The 25,869-nt window shown below is 38.9% G+C and overlaps 1 protein-coding gene across 3 annotated transcripts in view; it reads left to right on the top strand.

Moving 5' to 3' along the window:
* LOC126214869 (guanine deaminase) overlaps positions 1-25,869 on the top strand; it is a 121,772-nt gene that overhangs the window by 43,373 nt on the left and 52,530 nt on the right. The window contains exons 1-2 of one of the 3 annotated variants that reach the window (XM_049941515.1): positions 980-1,333; positions 13,712-13,816. In XM_049941515.1, coding sequence (XP_049797472.1) covers positions 1,325-1,333; positions 13,712-13,816 — 114 coding nt within the window. In that variant the 5' untranslated portion in view covers positions 980-1,324. Of the gene's footprint in view, positions 1-979; positions 1,334-1,834; positions 1,935-13,711; positions 13,817-25,869 lie in introns of those variants that run through there. The other 2 variants (XM_049941516.1, XM_049941514.1) reach the window with 2 other exon arrangements.

Raw genomic sequence — 25,869 nt, 5'->3', positions numbered from 1 at the left:
GCTTGCTATTCTTATTCTACTTTAAACAACCTGATTTAATAGCGTAGTTTCGTAGGATATTCACTCTTCAATCTTCATAATTTCACCCTGTTAATAGATAAGGGACTTGATGTTTTAAATAAAGTAAAGTAAATGAATAGTGCAAGTTTATATTATGAATGTATAGCTACGCATTCTGATTTCTGATGCTGGCTTTTTTTAAAAAAAAAAGCCCGCTAAAGCGGCAAACCGCAGTACATGCACGTAACGTAAATAGTTGTAGCTTGTGTGTTATCTTAATATAGTATTATTACATAAAATGTAAGTGGGGTGCGGCTTAACGGTTCTTAATGTTCGTTTTCGTGCACCTCCTTCGGCGATTTGGTCTACAGAAGGTCAAGCTGTGTGCGACCTGCCGACCTTGTATCAGCACGTGTCGTACGACCTGGTGGCCTTAGACGGAACGCTGGTAGACAAGAACATAGTTAACCTGACCGGTTTGAAAACGGGTTGTTCACGGCAGCTTCTAGTTAGAGCTGCGAACGGTAGATATGCGAAAGACTGTCTTCGCTATATAGCTTGGCTTCACGATTTCGTAGTCGTGTGCTCACAGTCATGTTATGCAGTGAGGCCTCCTTCACGTGTGACTGATTCTGACCGAAGAAAAGTACGCACTACGGATACCGGTTGATACCGGTTCTACAACGCTTGTAAGATTGTTTGAGAAGTGAGGTTAGGGAACAGACTGCGAGATCACCAGTTCCACGCTTCACTTGTGGCGAATATATTAATACCCGCACATGTCGTATTGATCACCCGTTACAAAAAAAAAAAAAAAAAAAAAAAAAAAAAAAAAAAAAAAAAAAAAAAAATCAGCTACTGTTTCTTGAGATCAAGATGTTTCTGACCTTGCTCGCAGCCGAGAAATGAGCACCCTGTTACATCAGAAAAGTGTGCACCGTTAACGAGCCGATAATATAATACAGTTAGTGGAACTTAGCCATCTGCTATCGTTTAAGTAGTTATTGAATAAGTATTTGTAAAATTTTCGTATCGTAGTTGAATTAGATTCCATGCACAACGAACCGGTGTACGATTTTGAGTTTTAGTATTATTTAAGGTGGAAACGGTTCGTAATGCAAATCTAACACGCAATGAATCTCAAAGTACGTTCGTTTCGACAAGTATTTTGATCCGATTTAATGGAGCCTAATCGTACAGTGTGTGTTACGGAATCGATAGCGAACGCTGATAATCTGTAAACACAAATGTGATGACGCGTTAACGATTTGCTAGCGGCGAATATCCACTTGTTATGGGCCACACAATCTCGTAAAATTAAACGATGATCATGGTGAGTTGAAACATTCGCAAGCTCTCGCAACTTAGTCGCTAATGGGCTACATGGAATCGCGCTGCATGCTATAAAAAAAAGTTACTTGCACGTTAACTTGGTCGATTTTGATTATTCTCCGTTGGAATAACATCGAAAACACGCGTGTCTTGCGAGGTATGATGATAACATAACACCGAGGGACACGTTCAACAAAATATTACACGGGATTAAAAGTATAAGCGGCCCCTCCGTAACTCTCAATTATATTCGCACGCAACGTCTCTGGGAAAGAACTTGGGGCTGCCCAAACTATGTGAAAGTCATATTAAAATACTTGATAAAAAAACTGATGTTATTCCTTTTGAAGCTATCCATCACACTCCCAACTCCCTCCTTAAATACTGTTGTAGATATACAAACTAATTTTATGCATAACTTGAGTAGCAGAGACACAAAACATGTTATAGCAAAACCCATTCCAGACATACTATTACCGTACCAACATTTTATGTACCAGCACAACCATCTCACCTATAACTATGAAGATATGGCTGCAATAATTTTTATGAAAATGGTTAGCATTCAGCATATATAGGCCTGTTCTGCAATTTTTAGACAGGTATGGAATTAGTACAATATGCGTACAAATGTATGTAAACACTTTCCTTTCATGTAAAACAGAATCAATCTGAGAGTTATGAAGTATCAAATGCCATTAAAATTACTACTTAATGATATTTGTTGCTAGTAATTAAAGTAAGTTTTAGTTGAATTTCGCCTTAAGGAACATAAACAAGCCAGAAAATTAGTCTCTATGTGGACTTGGGTTTCTTACCTGTCTCTTCAGTCTGTCTTCAAAATGGTACCCTCCCCCCAATGTAAAGAACAGAGAGTCCTATAAATGTGAGATTCAGAGAGAAAATATTGGGAAGAAAAGTTTTCATTATAAGTAAATGTCTACAATATTCATTTTCGTTTTTTTTTTTTTTTTTAGATAATTTCTTTCATTATGTGCATGCTAATACATTTTAAAGTGGTTTGAATCCAATAGTAGTCAGTAATATCATTAAAAGCAATTGATGTCAGTTTTGGAAAATGGACCTTTTGTTCAAAGAAATAACATTGGCCCATCAAGATGCCAATACAGTTGTGTATGCAGTGCTTCACAAAATAGCGTCTCCTAAATTTTATAGGCATTTTAAAGAGCTCTGAGTAGTTTGCATAAAAGAATAACCATTTTTATTACAATAATGCCAAACTAGGCAAGTGGTCACTTTTTGTATTAGTATTATAAATGCCTAAAGAGTTGCCAATTTGCAGTCGGCCATAATGCAGATTAAAAAATACCAATACTTTGCCAAAACAGTGTTGCACAGAGTTGACAAATTTCTCTCTATTTGGAGTCAATTTACTTGGTTTTAAATTTATGTACTCTACAATGTGCTATAGGTCTGAAGGGGTTAACCTAATAATATGTAGTGTTAACTTAAACTCCACACAATTTGAAAAAGGGCATTTTAAGGATAATATGTTTCTTAAATATGTTCAATTAGATAATGGCAATACAGTGAAACATTATCTCAGAATACCTTTATTTCCATCACAAATATTCAGCCTGTCGTAACTCGCTCAAATTTAAGAGACAGAAACCTATTATTTTTACAAATTGTTCAGAATATAATGTGGAACATAAAAATTACAATAACACAAAATTTTTGGGAAGATGCCCCTTTTTGCTATGTCTCACAAATTCATAAGAAATTAATAGTAAAAAAAATCCTTTCACAAATTTTGCATAACTACCAATTTTCATTCCAAAATTGGCCTCTATTCTTAGGGCACACAGATAACTGTTGTCCCATGACAAGTGTCTTGCTCATGTAGGTATTAAGTTAGCAATAGATGGTGAAATGCAGCTAGTTAATCTAAATTAAGACACAGCAAATTGTTTTTGATAATAATATCTGTATTGTTACTTCCGTGGTTGACAAATAGTGTGCAATGATTAAGGAAGAAGAAAATTATTTATATAAATGAATGCAAATAATGGTATTTGTATCACAGGAAATGCCTCTGTGTTTTCAGTTTTTGATCAGCATACATATTTATTGTAGGGTAAAGAAGCAGTGGGACAAAATTTTCAGAAAAATAGCAGAACTGGTATAAGATGTAGAGATTAGATTAGACTATTGTACATACTTGTCTCAGCAGTGAGACAAAAGATACAGGATATGTATGTCTCACACAATATGTATTAATCGTCTTTTTTTTTTAATTGTAAGGCATTTTTTGGTGTTATTGTATGACTGAACTTCCAATAACTTCTTTATCACATGTCGTCATGAAATACAACTTGTATACTTTGTTTTGTAAGTAAAATGTACATTCTTTCATCCACACTCCATGTCCTGTGAATCCTATCTGGGAGAGGCTACAGAAGTGTGCAACTGGTTAAGTTATACATTCACAGCCAGCAACAGCCACTGCTGGCTATTTCTGTAAGGTACACTAACAGTAAATTAGGACTAGTGCTAATCTACTCACAATAATTACTATTGGAATTTCTTCTAGGCTACTGTACAACATATTTGTATGGTAGCAAAAAAAAATAAACATTGCTTGTATTATACTACTTGGCTCTGTTTTTAAAGACTCAAAAAAACATTTTCTTTATGTGGAGTCTGTCATTTGTCATTGAGCAGTTGAATGGAATGGACAGTGTTTTGAAAGGAAGATATAAGATGAACGTCAACAAAAGAAAAACAGGGCTAATGTAATGTAGTTGAATTAAATTAGGTGATGCTAAGGTAATTAGCTGTTTGGGCAGCAAACTAACTGATAATGGCTGAAGTTGAGAGAATGTAAAATGTCAAATGGCAATGGCAAGAAAAACATTTCTGGAGAAATGACATTTGTTAACATCCAACACAGATTTAAGTGTTAGGAAGTCGTTTTTGAATGTGTTTTGTCTGGGGAGTAGCCACGTATGGAAGTGAAACGTGAACGATGAACTATTTAGACAGAAAGAGAACAGAAATTTTTGAGATGTGGTTCTACAGAAGGATGTCAAAAATTAAATGGATCAATCAAATAACTAATGAGGAGGTAGTGAATAGAATTGGAGAGGCGAGTTTGTGGTACATGTTGACCAAAAGAAGTGGTCAGTTGATAGGACACATTCTAAGACACCAAGGGCTCACCAATTTAGCGTTGGAGGGAATTGTGGGGAGGAGAGGGGGGGGGGGGAGGTAAAAATGGTAGGAGACAGAGATGACTACAGTAAGCATATTCAAAAGGGTGTAAGTTGCAGTAGTTATTCAGAAATGAAGAGACTTAGATAGTATAGAGTAGCATGGAGAGTTGCATAAAACCAGTCTTTGGACTGGAGACCACATCAGCTGTGATGGCAACAATCATTAGAGTTATGAGGAACTGGCATTCCAGAGTCAAAATATTCTGAGAGATTGTTGAAGAAATGACTAACGATGTATTAAATATTGGGGAATTTTGAATTTCCTGCGTGGAGTCTACTCTCAACTATTCTAGACTGTTGCGCCATAACGTGAGTGTGTGCTGGTAAGTAATGCCTCCAAATTTTTTGTGTGAAAACTCTTAAAGCTTTTTAAATGAAACAAACATTACTAACATTCAACAGCTTTATTCTTCACATCTACATATTTGCAACTGTCTGCCGCTCGAGGGCTCCAAACTGCAGCACGTAAGATGGCGGTGTGTAACATAACGAAGTTGGTACGTGAGAAACAAAAAGCACGAATTTGAAGAGTTTGCCCATACGTGGAGAACCCTCTCTTTAAGCACAACAATGCCAGACCACAGATGAGCGCTGCAGCAATCTGACACCTCAGTTTCATTACTGTCGATCGTTCTCCGTACAGTCCCAACTTGGCCCCATCCAATTTTCATGTTTCTAGAAGTTAAAGAACACATCGGAGGACTTCACATCGGTACTGATGAAGTGGTGCAAGCTGTTAACAAATTGAAACATTCTACAGTGACGGTATGAACTAACTGATCTCTTGAAACTTCCTGGCAGATTAAAACTGTGCGCCAGACCGAGACTCGAACTCGGGACCTTTGCCTTTCGTGGGCAAGTGCTCTACCTTACTTCCAGGAGTGTTAGTTCTGCAAGGTTTGCAGGAGAGCTTCTGTGAAGTTTGGAAGGTAGGAGATGAGGTACTGGCGGATTTAAAACTGTGAGGAAGGGGCGTGAGTCGTGCTTGGGTAGCTCATTTGGTAGAGCACTTTCCTGTGAAGGGCAAAGGTCCCAAGTTCGAGTCTCGGTCTGGCACACAGTTTTAATGTACCAGGGAGTTTCATATCAGCACACACTCTGCTGTATAGTGAAAATTTCATTCTAGTAACTGGTCTCTTATTGGGAGAAATGTGTTTGTTGTCAGGTTGACTACGTTGAGAAATAAATATGTAGACATGAAGAAGGATGTGGACTGTTAATAATGTTTGTTTTATTTAGAAAACTTTGAGTACTCACATCAAAATTCGGAGGCATTTCTTTTCTGCATGCACTCGTATAAAGCTATATTCTGAATCTTAGAGAGAGATGCGAAGTCTATCTGTAAATTATTTCTGCTTCTATTATTGTGGTTGTGGATTGTTAGGTTTGTCCAAAATTTGCTCATGTTATTAACAACAAATACCATCAGGGAGTAGGGCCTAAATACACTGAGGTGACAGAAATCGTACGATAGCAATATGCTCAGATAGAGATGACGTACACAGGATATAAAAGTGCAGTGCATTGGAGGTGCTGTCGTTTGTACTCAGGTGGTCCACGTGAAAAGTTTTCTGACGTAATTATAGCCACTCGACAAGAATTAACAGACTTCGAACGCAGAATGTTAGTTGGAGCTAGACGTGCGGGACTCTCCATTTCGGAAATTGTTAGGGAATTCGATATTCCGAGATACGCAGTGTCGAGCGTGCCGAGGATACCAAATTTCGGCCATTAGAACTTGCTGCGGACAACGCAGTGGCCGACAGCCTCCACTTAATGACCGAGAGCAGCACCGTTTGCGTAGAGTTGTCAGTCCCGACAGGTGAGCGATGCCAGATTAATCGTCTCCAGAAAACGTACAGCTAACATATTCATTGGGATAGTGCGGTGAAATTTCACGTTAACGGACTGAGGCGACAGATGACTGACGCGAGTGCCTCTGCTAATGGCACGTCGCCTGCAGCGCCTCTCTCGGGCTCGTGACCGTATCGATTGGACCCTACGTGACTGGAAAACTGTGGCCCGGTCAGACGAGTTCGAATTTCAGTCGGTCAGAACTGACGGTAAGGCTCGTGCACGGTGCAGACCCCACAAATCCGTGGATCCGAGTTGTCAACAACGCACTGTGCGAGCTGGTAGTGGCTCCACAATGGTACGGGCCCTCTGGTCCGATCAAACTGATCACTTACCGGAAGTCGTTATTCTCGACTACTCGGAGACCGTTTGCAGCTGTTTGCGGACTTCACTTTTCCAAACGTGTCACTGCACCACAACTATTCACGATCGGTTTGAAGAACATTACGCACAGTTCGAGCAAACGATTTGGCCACCCACGCCGCCCGACACAAATCCCATTGAACGTTTACGGGACATAATCCTGCACGAGCAACACTTTCGCAACTACAGACAGCTATAGAGCGTGCACTGCTCAGTAGTTCTGCAGGGGATTTGCAACGACTTGTTGAGTCCGTGCCTCATTGACGCGCTGCACTGTGTCAGGAAAAAGGAGGTCCGTTGTGGTATTAGGAGACTTCTGCCACCTCAGTGTATGTTGGCAGGTAGTTGCTGCAGAGGCTTCAGTTGTCAGCTTTGCACGACACTCTTTAACGAGCAACGTGACACAGTGGTCGGTGCACCGGACTCTGTTTGGGACGACGATTGTTCGAGCCCACGTCGGACCGTCCAGATGTAGGTTTTGCCTAAATCACTGGGCAAATTCTGAAATGGTTCTTTTGAAAGGGCATAACTGATTTCCTTCTCCATCCTCAAAGAACAATCTGATCTCGTGCTCCGCCCCTAATGACATCGTTCTCTAAGAGACTTTAAACCCTACTTTCCTTCCACAATATTCTTATCGAATGATCCTTTAGAATAAACACGTTTTTACTTTAGGTGCAATGACCTCAGAAGATCGTGCCATAGAACAGAACTGAGAAAGTTTGCTAGCAATCGTTTCTTCAAATCGACACGATGAGAGAGATTTCTAAGTGCAAAGCAAGCAGAACTAAGATTTTAGTTGACTTACTTATGCATGTGCAGTTTATTAGCCATCAGGATGAATAGGAACTCCAGTCATGAAGCCTCATCCTATTATCATTCATCTCTACTTCTGTTACCGTAAGAAATTTTTAATTGCAAAAGTTTACGCGTGCTCTTAACACGTGGTCATACATTTTGCCATGACTACTATGAAAGTTAGTAACATTTTGAGAACAGTAGTCTTCAAAATTTTATACTGGTACTTCTTGAATTCTGTCTATACATTTTATCTGAAGGACTGGTGCCCACAAGATGAGAGCTGCTGCAAACAATAGCATTTTTGTTGTTCCATAAAGGTATTTTATGCCTTGTTTTATTAAATTACAGCCAAAGAAAAGATCCTTAAACATGTAAAGTATAAACTCAGTAAAATGCAATGTTTTGACTTTTGTAGCTTCACAGCTACTACAAGTACCCTTTACAGCTACAGTTGAGCAACCAAATTTGATGCTTAGGCCAGCAGAAATGTTTACATATTGTAGCTGTGAGATTTGCACAGGAACAATGATTATTGTTATTACTAGCCCTGTTAGTTAACAGTACAGGAAGAATACAGAATTTCTTTCTTGAGGATGATGAGTAGGGGGAGGGGGGGCATTACTTTTTGCTGAGTTTCTCATAGGCTTATTAAAATAGGGAGGAGAACCAGCTTTAAAAATTTTATTCCTCAGAAACTACACAGTGTAGAAATACAGTTTCAACGCTACTGCGTAGACGTGAACTCAATTTGACATGGCAAACATCAGTTTCTTGCTGTACCTGAAATAGTGTCTTTTAGATTCAAGGTCTAGCAAAGGCTTTTTACATCTGCAGATATAACAATGTACAATTAACTGCCAAAGAGAGATGAAGCATTTAATTCAGCTTTTTTTTAAAAAAAAAAAAAAACCCAGATGAGAAAAACATTCAGTGAAATTGGCCTTCATAAATGGAGTGAATTTTTAAATGTTCTGTTGTAGGCATCAGAGTGGAATAACTTCAACTTAAATGGCTTTGTGCAGGTTATATTTTAGAGTACACTATACCATTGGTGGAGAAGCATTTCAGGCTTCCTTCGGTTCCATTCAAATGCAACTCAGATACGCTTAACATTCACATCTGATATGTGTAGATAGACTAATTGGTCCATATTATACAAATGTTTAGTGCAACCCATAAATTTTTATACAAGGAAGCATTTGTTGATGTGATGGTGTAAATCACATCATATATTAACAACCAATTCTCAGTTTAAAAATACAACCAATGGTTCTTTCTATGGTATCATTCCTGTTTTACTAAAGATGAATAACAGTGCAATTTCTGCATGAAATACCTACACTGATAGCTTTAAAAAATCTGTCGTCTTCTTTCCACTAGTGGTGGTACTCTATTCTTTCAGATTGGGAGAAGTAAGTTTACTACATATTATTTAAATAATTGTATATGGAAACAGTTTTCTGAAAGATGCCCATTTGACCATTTGATACCTCCTAAGTAACAATGGGCAAAAGTGCTGTTCAGAGCTGTAAGAAAACGTGACAGTAGAACAAAAGTGTAATCGGGATGAGTGTGGGAGGGGGAGGGGGGGGTGGTCAACTGAAGTTAGTCTCATGGTGAATCACAAAACAGTTTTCAGTTTTGAGATTACACAAAAAATTGCTCTGTGTACTTGCTACTAGTCCCTGTTTACTACATGTTCTGGCTTTCTTCAAACTTGATTTGTCAGTCTCATAGGGCAAGTTGAGAGATTGGTGGGAGAAATTTTTTCTATCCATTTTGGTTATATCCTGCAGTAGAACTTGTGCAGGTCAAGATATAAATGAACACAGAGAAATATTTTTAAAAATTTTCAATGCAATAGGGTCTGCAGCTGTGATGAATATTTTGAAAGATTTCGTGATGCCTTCAGCTGCTCTTCTCTTTATTTCATGTACGATGGTACATTTTCTGCCTTAGGCCATTTTCAAGTATTTTATGGATGATTTTTTTTAATAGTAAATTATGCCACGTATGTCATTGCTAATATGACCTTGCAACAACTGCTCGAAAGTAATGTGCTCCTAAAATAGCGTAAAATGTCTTGGATTTATTTTACGAGCATAACATGGAGTCGTATGAGCAAGAACATACATGGCATATTTTGCTACTAAAAATAATCCATAAAATACTTGAAAATGGCTTAATGCCGAAATTGTACAATCGTACATGAAATAGAGAGAATGGCAGCTGAAGGCATCATGAAAACTTTTAAAAAAATCTAAAAGCTAGTTTTGAAGGTTGCTTGTTGCGATTATAAATTTTCATAATAATATACATGTTTTGTAAAAGTGAAGAAAAGAAAGGAAAGCTTCTGATTCTTCAGGCTTGTTTTTACTGGACTAGAATTTTCAGTTTGACTGCCATGGATGGATTATACACGAAAAATTAAATTTCCGTTATTGCTGTGAAGTCTAAATTGGTTGTGTGAAACATGCAATATGTCAGTTAAGTTTCACATTATGCCGTAATGCACAATTACAGTTCCTCTTTGTGTGGCAAAGTGCACCCTATTTTCCATCTTAATGCACTACTTATTTAATAGTCGGGTATGTCGACAACTGTGGCCGTACACACTCAGTAGGAAATTCTTTCCACCAATCTTATTTCTCATACTTTACAGTCATCAGTTTTCTGCAAATAAAAGAAAATATTTTTGGGATTTTTAATCGTTCTGCACGGAAGCTAATTTGCGTGTACTGGGTACTGTTAGAGCAAAATAAATGTGTGTTGAAAATATAACACTACTTGCTGTGATTGTACTCGCTTGGAAGACAGCTGTGAATGCTCTGTACACAACAGTTGTATTTAGAACAAACATTTTAAATTTCATATTTCAACATTGCTGAATTTCACAGCTAAATATACAGGGAGTAAAATTTTGAAAATTACTATTTTACCATAAGTTGAGACTGTCGTATATAAATTGCCATCGATTCCTCTTTTGAGTACTGTTTCTGTTTAATGACAAAGTATCAGTAATCATTAATACTCTGAAGTGGGATGAGTGTGGTTAAGAAAGAAAAAAGGGCTGCACTGCACATAAAACACACCAAATCTGCAGAAAGTAAGTAATTTAAAGAAAAAGCAATTATGTTAAATATTTCACAATGAAGTTTTATGAATCTGTGGACACCATTCACCTTTAAGATGCACTCACAAGTAAATAATGCAACACACGGATTAGGAGTGAGCACTTTTAACTTTTCACCTAAGTGCTTTCGGAAAGTCGAGCCTGTGTATTTCTACTGCACCTACAGAGCAACTGTTGTGTAATGATTGGTCTGGAGCAAGGTGAAAGGAGGTGAGGGAGGGGAACTAGCAGAGCAGCACAAGTAGGGAGAGCTGCCGTCAGAGAGGGTGGGAGGGGCGGAGACGGGATGCATTTCCGGTGTGCTTCACTGAGAGGAGTACCAGCTCAGGGACACCAGGATTGCAAATTTGAACCACAAAGTAAGGTGAGCTGTGGTAAAACAGGATAGGAATAAAACATGAAAAAGAAAAAAAATTGTAGACACAGCTATACGTAGAAGAAAACCTGGTGCTTTTGGCATCAACACAGGAGTGACTTTTTATTTTTATTTTCTTTTTCTTTTTATCAAAAAAAGAACAATAGTTGAATCTCCTGAGACATCTTATTAGTGTTGCTCTGTTGGCACTGCTGAAAAGAGAGTTTCTGTAAAGAAAATTTTACGCTTTAGAGTATATATGGCTAACACACTAAGGAACAAAATCTGTTGTTGTGGCCTAAGACTATTTGATGCCAATCTTTTCTGTACGAGCCTCTTCATTACTGCATGTCTGCTGTAACCTACATCCATTTCATCTTGCTTACTGTGGCAGTATTGGCCTTGTCATGCAATTTTTACCCATATTGTTCCCTCCAGTACTATATTGATTATTTCATGATGCCCCAGGAAGTGCCCTACCTACGGGTCCCTTTTATTAGTCAAAGTTTGCCATACATTTCTTTTTTTCTCTGGTTCCTTTCACTAGTTATCGTATCTACCCATACGATCTACAGCTAGGGTTGCCAAATTTTCTAAGGGAAAACAAGGGAGATTCTGAACTGTATATGCTTTAGGATGTAGCATTACACTATTGACTTTTCTATAGTATTTAAATTTTTAGCTTTGGTGAATCCGGTAGAACATATGCTTGTAAAATGAATTTAATGTTGGCAGTGATGTTAATGCACTGCGTAGTAGGTTCACTATTGCTTCAGAACGAAGCTGTGATGCCAAAGAACAGTTCTATCTGTCCTTCAGAAAATTTCTATAATCAATGTACCATCCAGTATCCGTGATATCAGTTTGCTGTAGAATCTTAGAACATATTCTGAGCTCAAACATAGTGACACTTCTTGAACAGTATGACTTCCACAATGTCAACCACCACGGATTTTGAAAACATTGATCGTGTGAAACCCAACTTGCACTTTTCTCACTTGACTTAAAGCTTTGAATCAAGACAACTAAGTAGAGGCTGTATTTCTTGATTTCCAAAATGCATTTGACTCGGTACTAGACCTACACTTACTGTCAAAAGTATGATCATATGGAATATCAACTGAAATTTGTGACTGGATTGAGAACTTTTTAGTAGTGAGAACACAACATGTTACCTTGGATGGCGAGTTGTCATCAGGCGTAGAACTTCTGGTGTGCCCCAGAGAAGTGTGTTGGGACCCTTGCTGTTCATGTTGTATATTAATGACTTTGCAGATAATATTAATTGTAAAATCAAGCCTTTTGCAAATGATGCAGTTACCTATAATGAAGCATTCTTTTTTAAATTCTTTTGCAAATTTCAGCTCTCACACAAGTGTGCAATATTTCCACTCAATTTACTTATTGTTTTCCATTTATGAAATTTAATGAAACATTGAAAAAGCTGAAATTTGTTAAATGTCGTCATAGATTCAAAAAGTGCGTGTCACATATAATCATTCATGCTCTGTTTTGTATCATTTACCTTAATTTTAGATGAGAAATCATAGATGTACATCAAGTAAAACAAGGAAATACATATGACTTGTGTATTATTATTATTATTATTATTATTATTATAGATATTGTTCCACTAATTTTGATATTTCAGTTCAGAATGAAACAGACTACTCAAAATACTAACCAAAAGTATTTCTTGTCTACTCAAAATGATTTACCATTACCAACACACTGATAGAATTTAGAGTAGCAAGTTCTTCATTAAAGATACAGATTGTGTAATAGAGTAATAGAAATGTCAGGCAGTTACATTTCAGGGTGTAACATAATCATTGGAAAATATTAAGTGGCAGACACACGAAGAAAGGTACCACACATACCAATAGAACTTGGTTAGAAAATTTCCTGAACTGTATTCCAGTACAGAGTGAATATTCTTCAGCCTCTTCATATAAAGCCAGTAGAGGTTAATCAACAGTCACACAGAGGTGGAATGCGGAGAAATCTTACTGTGTGGTTCATACACACTTCACAGTAATTCAGAGTACGGATGTAGATGGGTTGTGAAGTAAGAAAGTTTGGGGTATACGTCTTGTTAATTATGTGGTCATTATTCACAACCTGGGTCGGACAGTAGGGGCTAGGAAATTAGCAGTAGCTTTTTTGAGGAACTGTCCTGTCATTTACTGTACGGGGCTCGGCAAGATAGGTCGTGAGGGTATACGGCGAGTATCCGTGCCCAGTCTAAAGTTGCATGCCGAGAAGTAATATACGGTAAGAGGATGCAGTATTTACAGTTTTAGTTAACTACTTTCTTTGAAAAGTAACTGTGTAATCTAGTAAATATTAACATACCAATAGCAGATAAGCAGCAGATATATAACTGAGGAGGCAGCAGCTATTTTTGAGTGTACAAGTTTTCATCATAATTTACTTCATTAATTTTAGGTGGTATACGCACGAAAAACAGAAGCAGCTCACTGGTAATTACGGTATCCGTGTTAAGTTCTTCCAATTTGCTCGTCTTTTGTAAACGTGTCCCTCGACCAGTTCCACATCTCCGAAATTTCTCCCATCTACGGGACACGACAAATGAATAAATGAAAAGATTCTCATGAAATTTTTCTGTTTGTGCAGGACCTACCATCTACATTTGCGATAGTGGGCACTATAGTCCATTCGACAGAACTGAGCACTATAACTGTTATAGAGAATGGCGTGTTGCACGTTGCAGATGGAAAGGTGAGTTCACCACTGTTTATATTATTTTATTCTGCTGCTGCATAAAGCACTGACAGCTGTGCACCTCTTTTCATAATCGTTGTACTGACTTGAAGGCTAATGGTTTTGGATTGTAGCTTACATGTTAATGGAATCTTTATTTGTGTGAGCTTTCCTTTAAGCTTACTTTACACGTATTGGAATGCCTCCTCACTGTTCTTCACAAATTTCTGTTTTTAATATTTTAGTGGTGTGGCCTGTGTGTAATGTTAAGTATCTGCTTCTGTGCATTACTCAAAAATCTGGAGTTGTGGACTCGGAGCTGAACAACATTTGAGACATTCCAGAGAGAGCCCACCCGAGATTTACGCTCCCGGAGTGCAATCACACTCCACGAGAGCGGCTGTGTCTGCTCGGTACCGGTGTGTGAGTGAGACGGGTGTATGCTGAGGGCTGCACATGTGGGAAACTTAAAAACACTTTTTTGCAACACTACTTCTAAGAGGCTGAATATTTCAGCATACTTGCAGATGCAGAATTTTATAAAGTGTGTTTATTTGCAACTTTTAGTTTTTCTGCCAAAGCAGTAACTTTTATTACTTGATTAAATAAATACATTAGATAGTGCTAACAACTGTAAAATGTTTACAGACATTTAACATAAGTTTGTGATGTTTTTGTATGTATTGCTTTTAGAATACGTTTTATATCTGAAATTATAGTTCGTGATACAGTAAAATACACGGAGTTACGCAGCTAAAATTTGTTAAACCGAAACATCGGTGGGATTTTGTCACTTTCATTACAGCATAAAAGAACATTTACACATGTGTCGAACCAAACACTGAAATAACTGTAGCGGCGTGCCTGTGCAGTTGCATTTTACAAAAGGCTCGTAAATTCCTGGATTGGACACACAGGTCATTGAGCTTGGTGCTGCCCTGTGTATCTAACAGCTAAAGTTGGAAGTAATGTGGGACATTTGCAGCCAAAAGCAAGAATGGTCTGACAGATAAATCGAAATCCGCATTTAGTCGTGCAGGGTATTGGAATCTCTTTGAGTACTCGTAATGAAACGTTTCAGTTACTGAAAAAGTCACAACTGGCGCACAAATAACTACCTCGACTTACAGGAATTGTTCCTTGTCGTGAACCCGATGCTGATTTTTCGGTAGGATTACTTTACTTTACTTCACTTTTTTTACAGCATAAATCTTGTCTCCCAAATCTGTTACCAAATTATTATCCTCTCGCACTAAGACACTTAACGAATTCAAATAATTGATAATGTCAATCGTAAAACATTTTGTTAGCATTATACTAACCGTTACCTCAGTTTTTCCCTAGTGGCTGTCTTCAGTTCAGCTGGAATGAACTTTCACGTGTCAGTAGACAAGTGCATTATATGTCGGATATTGCCGGTTTTGTAATTACGTACCAATAAGTACTTTTCCAGCTTGTAATAAATAGTGTGATGGTATATTGAGCACTTTGCATGGCCTTTAATCAGTACAAAAAGTAAAGTAATTCCTATTTGGGATTGAAAAATGTAACTTCTTCACTTTTCCTTTTACGGTCCGAGCGAGGGGCACAGTGGTTGGCACACCGGACTCGCATTCTGGAGAACGACGGTTCAATCCCGCATCCGGCCGTCCCGATTTAGGTTTCCGTGATGTCTCTAAATTGCTCTAGGCAAATGTCGGGACAGTTCCTTCGAAAGGGCACGGCCGACTTCCTTCCCCGTCCTTCCCTAATCCGATGAGACCGATGACCTCGCAGTTTGGTCTCTTCCCACAAACAACACCAACCCCTTTTATGGACAAGTGTGTAACTGCCGTAGTATTCCAAATGCAGAAATTCTCTCTCATGTAATGCAAGTAGTACTGTCAGCAAAATGGTTGGCATCTGACAAGTAGACCACTTTACTCTGGCGGTGTCCAGCTGCGGACTTAATTTTCCTCTTCCTTCTCGCCCCTCGGCCCCACTCACTGCAGTAGGCAGGGGCACTCGGGCTCGTGAAGCACTGTTTGGCCAGGCCTGTTCCAGTGATTCACCTCGGGGAAGATCAGTTTGGGTTACGGAAAAATGTAAGAACTTGTAAGGTGATTCTAACTCTACGACTTATGTTAGAAAATAGGTAAACCTACATTTATAGCGTTTATAGACTTAGAGAAAGCTTTTGACAATGTTGTCTGAAATTCTCTAGGTAGCAGGGAGCAAAAGGCTATTTATGACTAGTACCGAAACAAGGCGGCAATTATAAGAGTCGAGGAGCACGAAAGGGAAGCGGTGGTTGACAGTGGAGTAAGACACAGTTGTAGCCTATCCCAATGTTATTCAATCTAGTGTCACAATTCAAAAATACTCCTTTTTTTATTCAACATTTTCCATTTATTTATCCCTTCATCTATGCATATATGGAAGAATGTCATATAAATGAAGCATCCTTGTCTTATCCCTTTGTTTGTGTCCATTGGCTTTGTGATTATATTTGTTGGCTGTGTATAGATTCTTAATTGCATTTACGAGATGAGACAGGTAAGTTGCTAAGCCTTTATATTCCGTAGAATTTCTCTGGCGGCATTATAAAATGCATTTTCAAACTTGATAAAAGCGAGATGGCTTTCTCTATTGAATTCTTGTCTCTCTTCTATAACTTCTTGTGTAAAAACTTAGTCAATAATTGATCGTCCCTTTTTTAAAGCCTGATTGTTCTGTAGAAGTTAGTTTTTCCACGATATTTTTTAGTTTTGTATCTAGGATTTTGTGTAAATCTAGGAGGCTTATACCTATATAGATATTAATTTGGCTTCTAGACACTATTTTGATACCTTCTCATTTCTCCAACATTGATTAAAGATGTGAAGAAGCCTTAGTTATAGGAATGAACTTCCATATATCCACAGTTCCATATTAATACCATGTGTACTAGTGGTTTTCCTGTTCCTTGTAGCTTTTAGAACTCCCATCAGTTCTCACGTATCAGTATCATTCAGGCCTTTTGTGACATTTAATTCAGTTAATATCTGAAATACAGTATCATTGTACCATAACTTTTTTATAACAAGCTGTCTGTTCCTTCTTTGTTAAGTTACTCACAAGTATACATCCCTTTTTGAGCAGTGAGTGTTTTCACTGTTTTATGAGCGCACATTTGTTTTCCGTCTAAATTGTGCTTTCTCTATCCCTAATTAATCATTTATGTGATTCTGCGTGTGCTTTTAGAATTGCACGATTTGCATTATTTATTTCCCCTGCAGGGGGCTCCCATCTTAGGACTATGTGGGTGGCAACAACACGGGCCCTTAGCTAAGTCTGGCATTGCTTCCACTTACTTGTGTCAGACTTCTGCTTTCTTCTTTCCTGTCGGCCTCTCTCGGTCGACTCTTGCTGCTTTGACCCCGACGGTATTAGGTTGCGAGGTCCGAGGGTGTCTTTCATTTTCATTTTCTTTTCTAACACGAGGAGACCGACCTTACCAAGTGCCAACGGCCAGTAGGGGCGGATGAACGTTAAGGAAGGGGCACCCCATTGTCCCAGGGATGAGAATTTGTCCCTAAAGGCGGAGGAACCATTAATGTGGTCAACGACAGGAGGATGCAGAAGGCAACGGGAAACCACTGAATTAACGATCCCATACAGGATTCCCAAGTAGAAATATGGCTACGTCCAATTCAAAATTTTCCAGAGTTTCAATTCCCCCATTCAGAGCTCCGTGGGGGAATGTCTTGGGCAAGGCTGTAAGGAGTAAGGAATAAAAGAACAGATGAGAATTGGAATACGGAATGTCAGAACCACATTAAAAGCTGGGAAACTAGAAGAGGTTAAGATGCTGATGGAAAAGTCACAGCTGGACATATTAGGAATCTGTGAAACTAGGTGGGGCAGTAACAGTGATTTTATGTCAGGGGATTTCAGGATCATTCACAGTGGTAATGCTCAAACAGGAAGAAATGGTATCGCTATGATTTTGAGAGGAAAATGGAAGAACAACGTGTTGAACACATGCCACTGCAGTGATAGGATAATGATGATTAAAATTAAAGGACAACCCACGGATTTGTGTATAATTGCAGTTTACTTACCAACAACAAAGGAAGTAGAAGTAGTATATGAGCAAATTGATGACTTAATGAAACTAGTTAAAGAAAAGGACAATCTTATCATAATTGGTGATTTCAATACATCGATTGGTGAAGATAACAAAGGATTATGGAATGGCAAGTTCAGGGTAGGAGAAATGAATGCTAGAGGAGATAGGTTACTAGATTTCTGTGAACAGTATCATATGATAGTCACCAACACGTGTTTTGAAATGCCCAAGAGAAGAAGATATACATGGAAAAGTACAGCAGATGGCAAAATGTATCAGATAGATTATATCCTAGTCCAGAAGAAATTTATGAATCAAATGAAGTCTAGCCACTCATACCCTGGATATGATATAGCCAGTGACCATGTTCTAGTGATAGCAGACTATAGTAGCAGATTTGAGAAATATATAAGAGAATTAACCAACACAGATGGTTTGTAGAAAAACTTAAGGACAAGCAAGTAGCTGCGGACATGAAAGAATTGACCAATAACCTGATAGGTAACAGGGAAGGATGGGACGGATTCAAAGATACTGTAGAAGTAACTGCTAAAGAAGTAGTAGGATTATGAAACTAGAACCGAGGAAACCACGGATGACCAAGGAAATACTAGACCTTATTGAAGAACAAAATAGGCTGAGGAAAAAAGATTTCGATAAGTACAAAAGAGTAAAAAATGCAATTACACAGAAATGTAGATTTGAAAAAGAAAAGTGGATGCACAACAAACGTAAGGAAATTCAACAAGATCTAAATGGAGGTCAAATTGATAGAGCCTACTCTAAAATTAAATCAATGCAAATAAAGCCAAGAACAAAAACAAATATGGTCAAGAATAAAAACATTGACCTACTTTTCGAATTTGAGGATGTATATGAAAGATGGAAAGAGTATATTGAGGAACTATACGAAGGAGAAGATATTGCTAATGAGGGGGAAATTCTGGAAGAAGAGAGCAGTGTGGATATCGACATGATAGGGCCACCTGTATCTAAAGAGGAATTCGACAGTGCCTTGAATGGCCTAAGTAATAGCAAAGTGACAGGCACAGGTAACATCCCAGCAGAAATACTGAAGGAAATTGGAGAATCAACAAAAGAGTACTTCTATAAACTTATTAAAGAGTACTATGAAGATGAAAAAGAACCACCCACAGATTTGCTTAACAGCAAAACAGTAATAATCCCAAAAAAAGGAAATGCTCTGGACTGTGAGAACTATAGAACTATCTCCTTACTATCCCACACTTCCAAAATAATGTTAAACATAACAAAAGACCGAATAAAAAAGAAAATTGAGGCAAACCTAGGAGAAGACCAATTTGGTTTCAGATCTGGAAAAGGAACTAGAGAGGCAACACTAGCTGTGAGGATGGTATTAGAAAGACGAATTGGAGTTAATAGGAAAACCTGCTTGACCTTTATAGATTTACAAAAAGCATTTGACATGGTTAATTGGAAATTGTTATTCCGAACAATGAAGGAAATAAATCTTGATTGGAGGGACAGAAGACTAATTTGGAATCTATATAAAAGGCAGGAAGCAGAGACATAAGTGAATGGTGTGAAGCAAAAATAAGGAGGGGAGTAAGACAAAGATGCCCATTATCACCATATTTGTTCAATTTATTTATTGAAAAATTGAAAAGAATAACCAAAGGAATTAAAATTAACGGGGAACGAATACACTGTATCCATTTTGCAGATGATATAGCAGTACTTGCTGCCTCAGTAAAGGAAATGGAGTTTACGTTGCTAAAATTTGCCAAAATCCTAAGAGAATTTAATCTAAAAATAAATAAGAAGAAAACAAAAACTATGGTAGTAGGGAAGACAAAAGAAAATGGTAAAGTTAATATTAAACTAGAAGATGATGTTCTAGAGCAGGTTGAGAACTTCTGTTATTTGGGGAGCACAATCACTGACAACAATAAATGTATCACAGATATAAAGAAAATAATAGCCCTGGCAAAGCAAGCTTTCCAAAATAAAAGGAATTTACTAACAGACAATCATATAAGCCTAGAAAGCAGGAAAAAGTTTGCCAAAACTTTTGTCTGGAGTGTCTTAACACACGGGTGTGAAGCGTGGACTATGGGAAAGGCAGAGAAAAAGAGACTGGAAGCGGCGGAAATGTGGATACGGAGAAGAATAACGAAAACAAGCTGGGTAGATAGAAAAAGTAATGAACAGGTCTTAAGAGAAGTGAATGAGAACAGAACGCTGCCAAATTATATAGGAAGAAGAAAATAAAAAATGATAGGGCACATAATGAGACACAACCAGTTCCTAAAGAATGTATTTGAAGGAAAAGTTTTAGGGAAAAAAACCAAGAGGCAGGCCAAGAGCAACTAATTTAATAACATCAAAGAAGACATGAGGATAAAATCGTATGAAGAATTGAAGGGGATGACAATGGAGAGAGGGACGTGGCTAAATCGACTAGGCATAGCCTTTAGTTTATGATGATGATATATTCATTATAGTTTTCATTTTCAATTCCACTGCAATCAATTAAGTACTGGATGGTCGTAATTAAACTGTTGGTGTTCAGAGTTCTGCGGTGTCGGGTGTTTTCATCACGAGATGCCGAAAAGTCCTAGGTATCTCCATTAATTGGTGCACCAAAGAGTACGCCGAAAAAAAATATTATTTCGACTTTCTGCGGCCGTGTGAAAATGGGGCACTCCGAGCAGCCAGAATGTGTCGCTGGTGCAAGAAAAGGGGAGGAAGGATCAAACACACGATAACAGTGGCTCCAGCACATTTACCGGAACGCGGTCACAAGTTACGACATGTGTTTGGTTTGGTCTCCTGACTTGGTTACATGCCGTATTCGTAACGCGGCACCATGGAGGTAAGAATAATCTTACCTCCATGCACGGCACAGTCGACAGTCACCCACGGCGTATCCAGCGCAATCGGAGCGATATACGAGGGCTATCCACAAAGTACATTACATTTTGGAATTAAAAATAAATAAAGTATTGGAATTTTTTTTTATTACATACAGATGAAAGCCGCACTTAAATACTACTTTTCTACATAGTTGCCATTTAAATTAAGGCACTTATCGTAGCGATGGACGAGCTTGGAAATTCCTTCGTCGTAAAATTCGGCCGCCTGCGCCTTCAACCACATGGTTACCTCTTCTTGAAGCTGTGCGTCGTCATCAAAACGCTGCATAGCCAACCACTTCTTCATTGCTGGGAATAAGTGGAAGTCGCTCGGTGCCAGGTCGGGACTGTACGGCGGTTGAGGAAACAACTCCCACTTAAAAGATTCGAGAACTTCACGAGTAGCTTTTGCGGTGTGGGCCCGGGCGTTGTCGTGAATCAGCAAGATCTTTGAGCCCAACTTTCCCCTGCGCTTGTTTTGTATTGCTCTTCTGAGGTTGTGCAGAGTTTGGCAATACGTTTGAGTGTTTGTTGTAGTGCCTCTTTCCAGGAAATCCACAAAAATCACACCTTTCCTGTCCCAAGAGACAGTCATTACGTGGTTGAAGGCGCAGGCGGCCGAATTTTACGACGAAGGAATTTCCAAGCTCGTCCATCGCTACGATAAGTGCCTTAATTTAAATGGCAACTATGTAGAAAAGTAGTATTTAAGTGTGGCTTTCATCTGTATATAATAAAAAAAATGTTCCAATACTTTATTTATTTTTAATTTCAAAACGTAATGCACTTTGTGGATAGCCCTCGTACCATTGCGTACTGTCCGTCGGATCGGGAAGAGTCCGAACGTGTCCCTGGTAGATGCGGTCTCTCAGATATCCTCACATCCAGAAGGCACACGGATTTGGTCGGCAGATCTGGAAGGTCACACATCTCGAAATTGCCCAGAGGTCGTACTGCTGTTGCCAAAGATTTCCCGAAGCAAATGTTTCACCTGACAAGCAGCTCGTAGTGTGAGCACATGGAGGAGTGGCCACAAAAGCTGGAATCGTGTCTTGCTCGAGGAGGTCCTTACGACATGCAGATGTCACCGTACACCTGACGGGCCTACGAGGTGTCATCTCTTCAAAGAAAAATGGTCTTAGAATGAAGGAGCTGTGAAACTACACAACACAGTCACATCAGTTGAGTACAGTGGACGTTCCTGCACAATGTGTGGCGGAGTAGAACCCCAGTTCTGTACATTCACAGCACCGTACAGAGTGAAATGTGCCTCACCTGTTCGGAGAATATTCCCTGGCCACATATCGTTCATCTCGGTGCGTGCCAGAAAACAGAGCTCAAAGTCACAGACATTGTAACCTATCCTGGGGTTACTTTTGGTGCACATTATGAATATTATAGGATAACAGTGCAAAATAGGCTACAAAATCTTTTGAACTTCAACCGGGAGAGAGAGAACTCCCACGACACAACTCGAGCACTAGCTGCAGAACTTGAGGCGTGTGCCGCACGGTCAGCTGTAGTTACGGTGACTTCGTCGACTACTGCCGTGGGAATGGGCCGCCTCCCTCTCCCTGCTGCACCGCCTCATTCACTTGTTTCGTCAGATTTGTCGATCGTATTCTTTAGCCCATTTCTTGACACGGGGCCCCGTTCGCAGCTGTTTCTGTCGGCGATAATCCCGCAGTGTGTCACTGCTATTGCTGCTGTTCTGATAAAACGACTTTACGACTGGTGCATAATCTTTAGTGTCGATAGCCACTGTTTTTTGTGTGGCAGACTTAAACCTTCTTAATCCTTCACACCGACAGGCATTTCACAAAAGAAATACACGTGCCGTCGTGCGACAAATGGCATACTGGCTTCAAAACGGTAAAAGGTTCACATTCTGACTGTTTACAGCACCTATTTTCACCTGATGGGAGAAAGTGGAACTATTATTTTTTTAAGCATAGTCTGGGGGCACACAGATTAATGAACACAGCTAAGACGTTTTGGCATCCTTCGAGGTAGACGGCCCGTGCTGCAGCATTTGGAACACTGTCAGTACAGTTATAACTATCTGGTATTATGCTACTATTAGCAGACGAACAGCAGCTACGTAGCAAACCTTAGGCAGCTTCTTTCAGAGTAGCACTTTCTCACTAATTTAGGTGATTAATTTTAGATGGCTTAAGTGTGACTAGCATTAAGCAGTATACTGATAGTTTATTGTTAATCCGGCACATCTTTGTCTCACGTCGGTGCATAACTTGACTCGTTCCACTTCCCTGAAGCTTCCTCTTGATGAGACCTACAGAATACGATGAACGAATGAATGAGTGCAAATGAATGCATTACTGGTGGTAGCAGACGTCAGAATGTAAAACATCGGCAAGTTGACTACATTTCCTGATTTCTTTATTCACTTTTTGTCTTTTAGAATCACATTCTGAGGAAACTCTTTAGTGAGGAAGCAAATGTTAATTGCACAGACGTGCGTAATATAAAGGTAATAGGTGGTGTCCACTCTAGAACCTCTCGAAAGTGGTTAATTAAAAATACTCCCAATAAATTTGAAGTTTGCTGTCGGCAGTTATTCGTAGTTCAGTAACAGCTTACTAGAAGGAAAAATAATTTGTACCATCCTTTCATTCATCTTTGTGTGGCTCTGAAAAGGGTGAAGTATTCAGCTATAAAAATCTCTTGCCACTTACTCAGTGACGTAGTGATATGAAGACTCTGAGTTTCTGCCTATGCAGGTATGTACGTTACGAATACAGGTGCATACCATTTTACATTGACAGCTTTTTTCTTTCAGTGTTTTTGCTTTCAGTACTACGGGTAGAATATAACACGTCGGTGGTAACAATGAAGACCTGAGCTGTAAACAGTGGTGAAGGATGGGTTTGTTGTTTTGAGAAATAACACAGTCAAGTTTCTATAAAATGCAATAAACAAGATATTTAAAGCACATACAATATAATTTTTTATTGAGATAAATCAATGTTTTGAAATATATCAACAGTAATGACATATTTTTATAGTAGTAAAATGTTCCCAAAATTTTGTCCTGAAAAATTATTGTATGGGTACTTAATTTTGTTTACTTGTAGACCAAGTGCAGTTAATACAGGTTAGCACTGACGTATGGCTGCTTACTTGCTGGGTGAATTAACGAAGCTTTACTGCAAAACCTTTCAAAAAATATAAATTTAAATGTTTAAATTGTTTAGTTTTTGATACAGAGATGTGCATTAACAATTCTTGTAATGATGTGTAACAACCTCAAAAGTTAATCTAAGGAAAGGGATAGAGTGCTACCCACCATAAGGATTACACACTGACTTGCGCACGGGCACAACGAAAAGACTGTTCCACATTTAGCCGTCAGCCAAAGCCTTCCTCAGAAAAGGAGAAACATTCACAAACATTCATTCACACGAGCAGGCTCGGAGTGGACTGCAGGAGGTGGCGGTGATGTGTGCGTGAGGTGTGCTCGCTTGTGTGAATGTTTTCCTTTTCTGAGGAAGGTTTTCGCCAACAGCTAAATTTGATTTTAATTGATTTGATTTCTTTATTAATCCGTGAAACAATTTACATTGTATGGATTCCATCATTGAATAATAGTAAATTTAACAGTTTAAAATTGTTTCTTACACAATAGTTGACAGTGTGGAACAGTCTTTTCGTTGTGCCTGTATGCAACTCAGCGTGTCATCTTTACGGTGAGTAGCAATCTGTCCTTATCTTTATATTGTTGATATTCCAACAGGAGTTTCCAGTGTTCAAAAAGTGACCTGTAATTCAGCACAGTATGAAATTAATTTTACCAAGCACCTTATAACCACACGTGAACAGTGTTCAGGCTGCCCCTTAACACCTATTCACAAAAATTCACATAAACTGCGATAAGCGAGACGATGACTATTGTTCACTCGTTTAAATAATTATTCACGAATGTGTGATTAGCGACAACTTTTGAAGCACACTTGCTATCTGTAACACATTTGGGATCTTTATCTGAGTCGTAGTTATCCACATCCACATCCCCCCATGAACCATGGACCTTGCCGTTGGTGGGGAGGCTTGCGTGCCTCAGCGATACAGATGGCCGTACCGTAGGTGCAACCACAACGGAGGGGTATCTGTTGAGAGGCCAGACAAACATGTGGTTCCTGAAGAGGGGCAGCAGCCTTTTCAGTAGTTGCAGGGGCAACAGTCTGGATGATTGACTGATCTGGCCTTGTAACATTAACCAAAACGGCCTTGCTGTGCTGGTACTGCGAACGGCTGAAAGCAAGGGGAAACTACAGCCGTAATATTTCCCGAGGACATGCATCTTTACTGTATGATTAAATGATGATGGCGTCCTCTTGGGTAAAATATTCCGGAGGTAAAATAGTCCCCCATTCGGATCTCCGGGCGGGGACTACTCAAGAGGACGTCGTTATCAGGAGAAAGAAAACTGGCATTCTACGGATCGGAGCGTGGAATGTCAGATCCCTTAATCGGGCAGGTAGGTTAGAAAATTTAAAAAGGTTAAAGTTAGATATAGTGGGAATTAGTGAAGTTCGGTGGCAGGAGGAACAAGACTTTTGGTCAGGTGATTACAGGATTATAAATACAAAATCAAATAGGGGTAATGCAGGAGTAGGTTTAATAATGAATAAAAAAATAGGAGTGCGGGTTAGCTGCTACAAACAGCATAGTGAACGCATTATTGTGGCCAAGATAGACACAAAGCCCATGCCTACTACAGTAGTACAAGTTTATATGCCAACTACCTCTGCAGATGATGAATAAATTGATGAAATGTATGATGAGATAAAAGAAATTATTCAGGTAGTGAAGGGAAACGAAAATTTAATAGTCATGGGTGACTGGAATTCGTCAGTAGGAAAAGGGAGAGAAGGAAACATAGTAGGTGAATATGGATTGGGGGGAAGAAATGAAAGAGGAAGCCGCCTTGTAGAATTTTGCACAGAGCATAACTTAATCATAGCTAACACTTGGTCCAAGAATCATAAAAGAAGGTTGTATACCTGGAAGAATCCTGGAGATAGTAATAGGTACCAGATAGATTATATAATGGTAAGACAGAG

This window comes from Schistocerca nitens, chromosome 12 (genome assembly GCF_023898315.1).
Source record: "Schistocerca nitens isolate TAMUIC-IGC-003100 chromosome 12, iqSchNite1.1, whole genome shotgun sequence".
In the NCBI taxonomy this organism is placed as follows: Eukaryota; Metazoa; Arthropoda; class Insecta; order Orthoptera; family Acrididae; genus Schistocerca; species Schistocerca nitens.
This window is presented reverse-complemented; position numbering and strand designations above follow the sequence as displayed.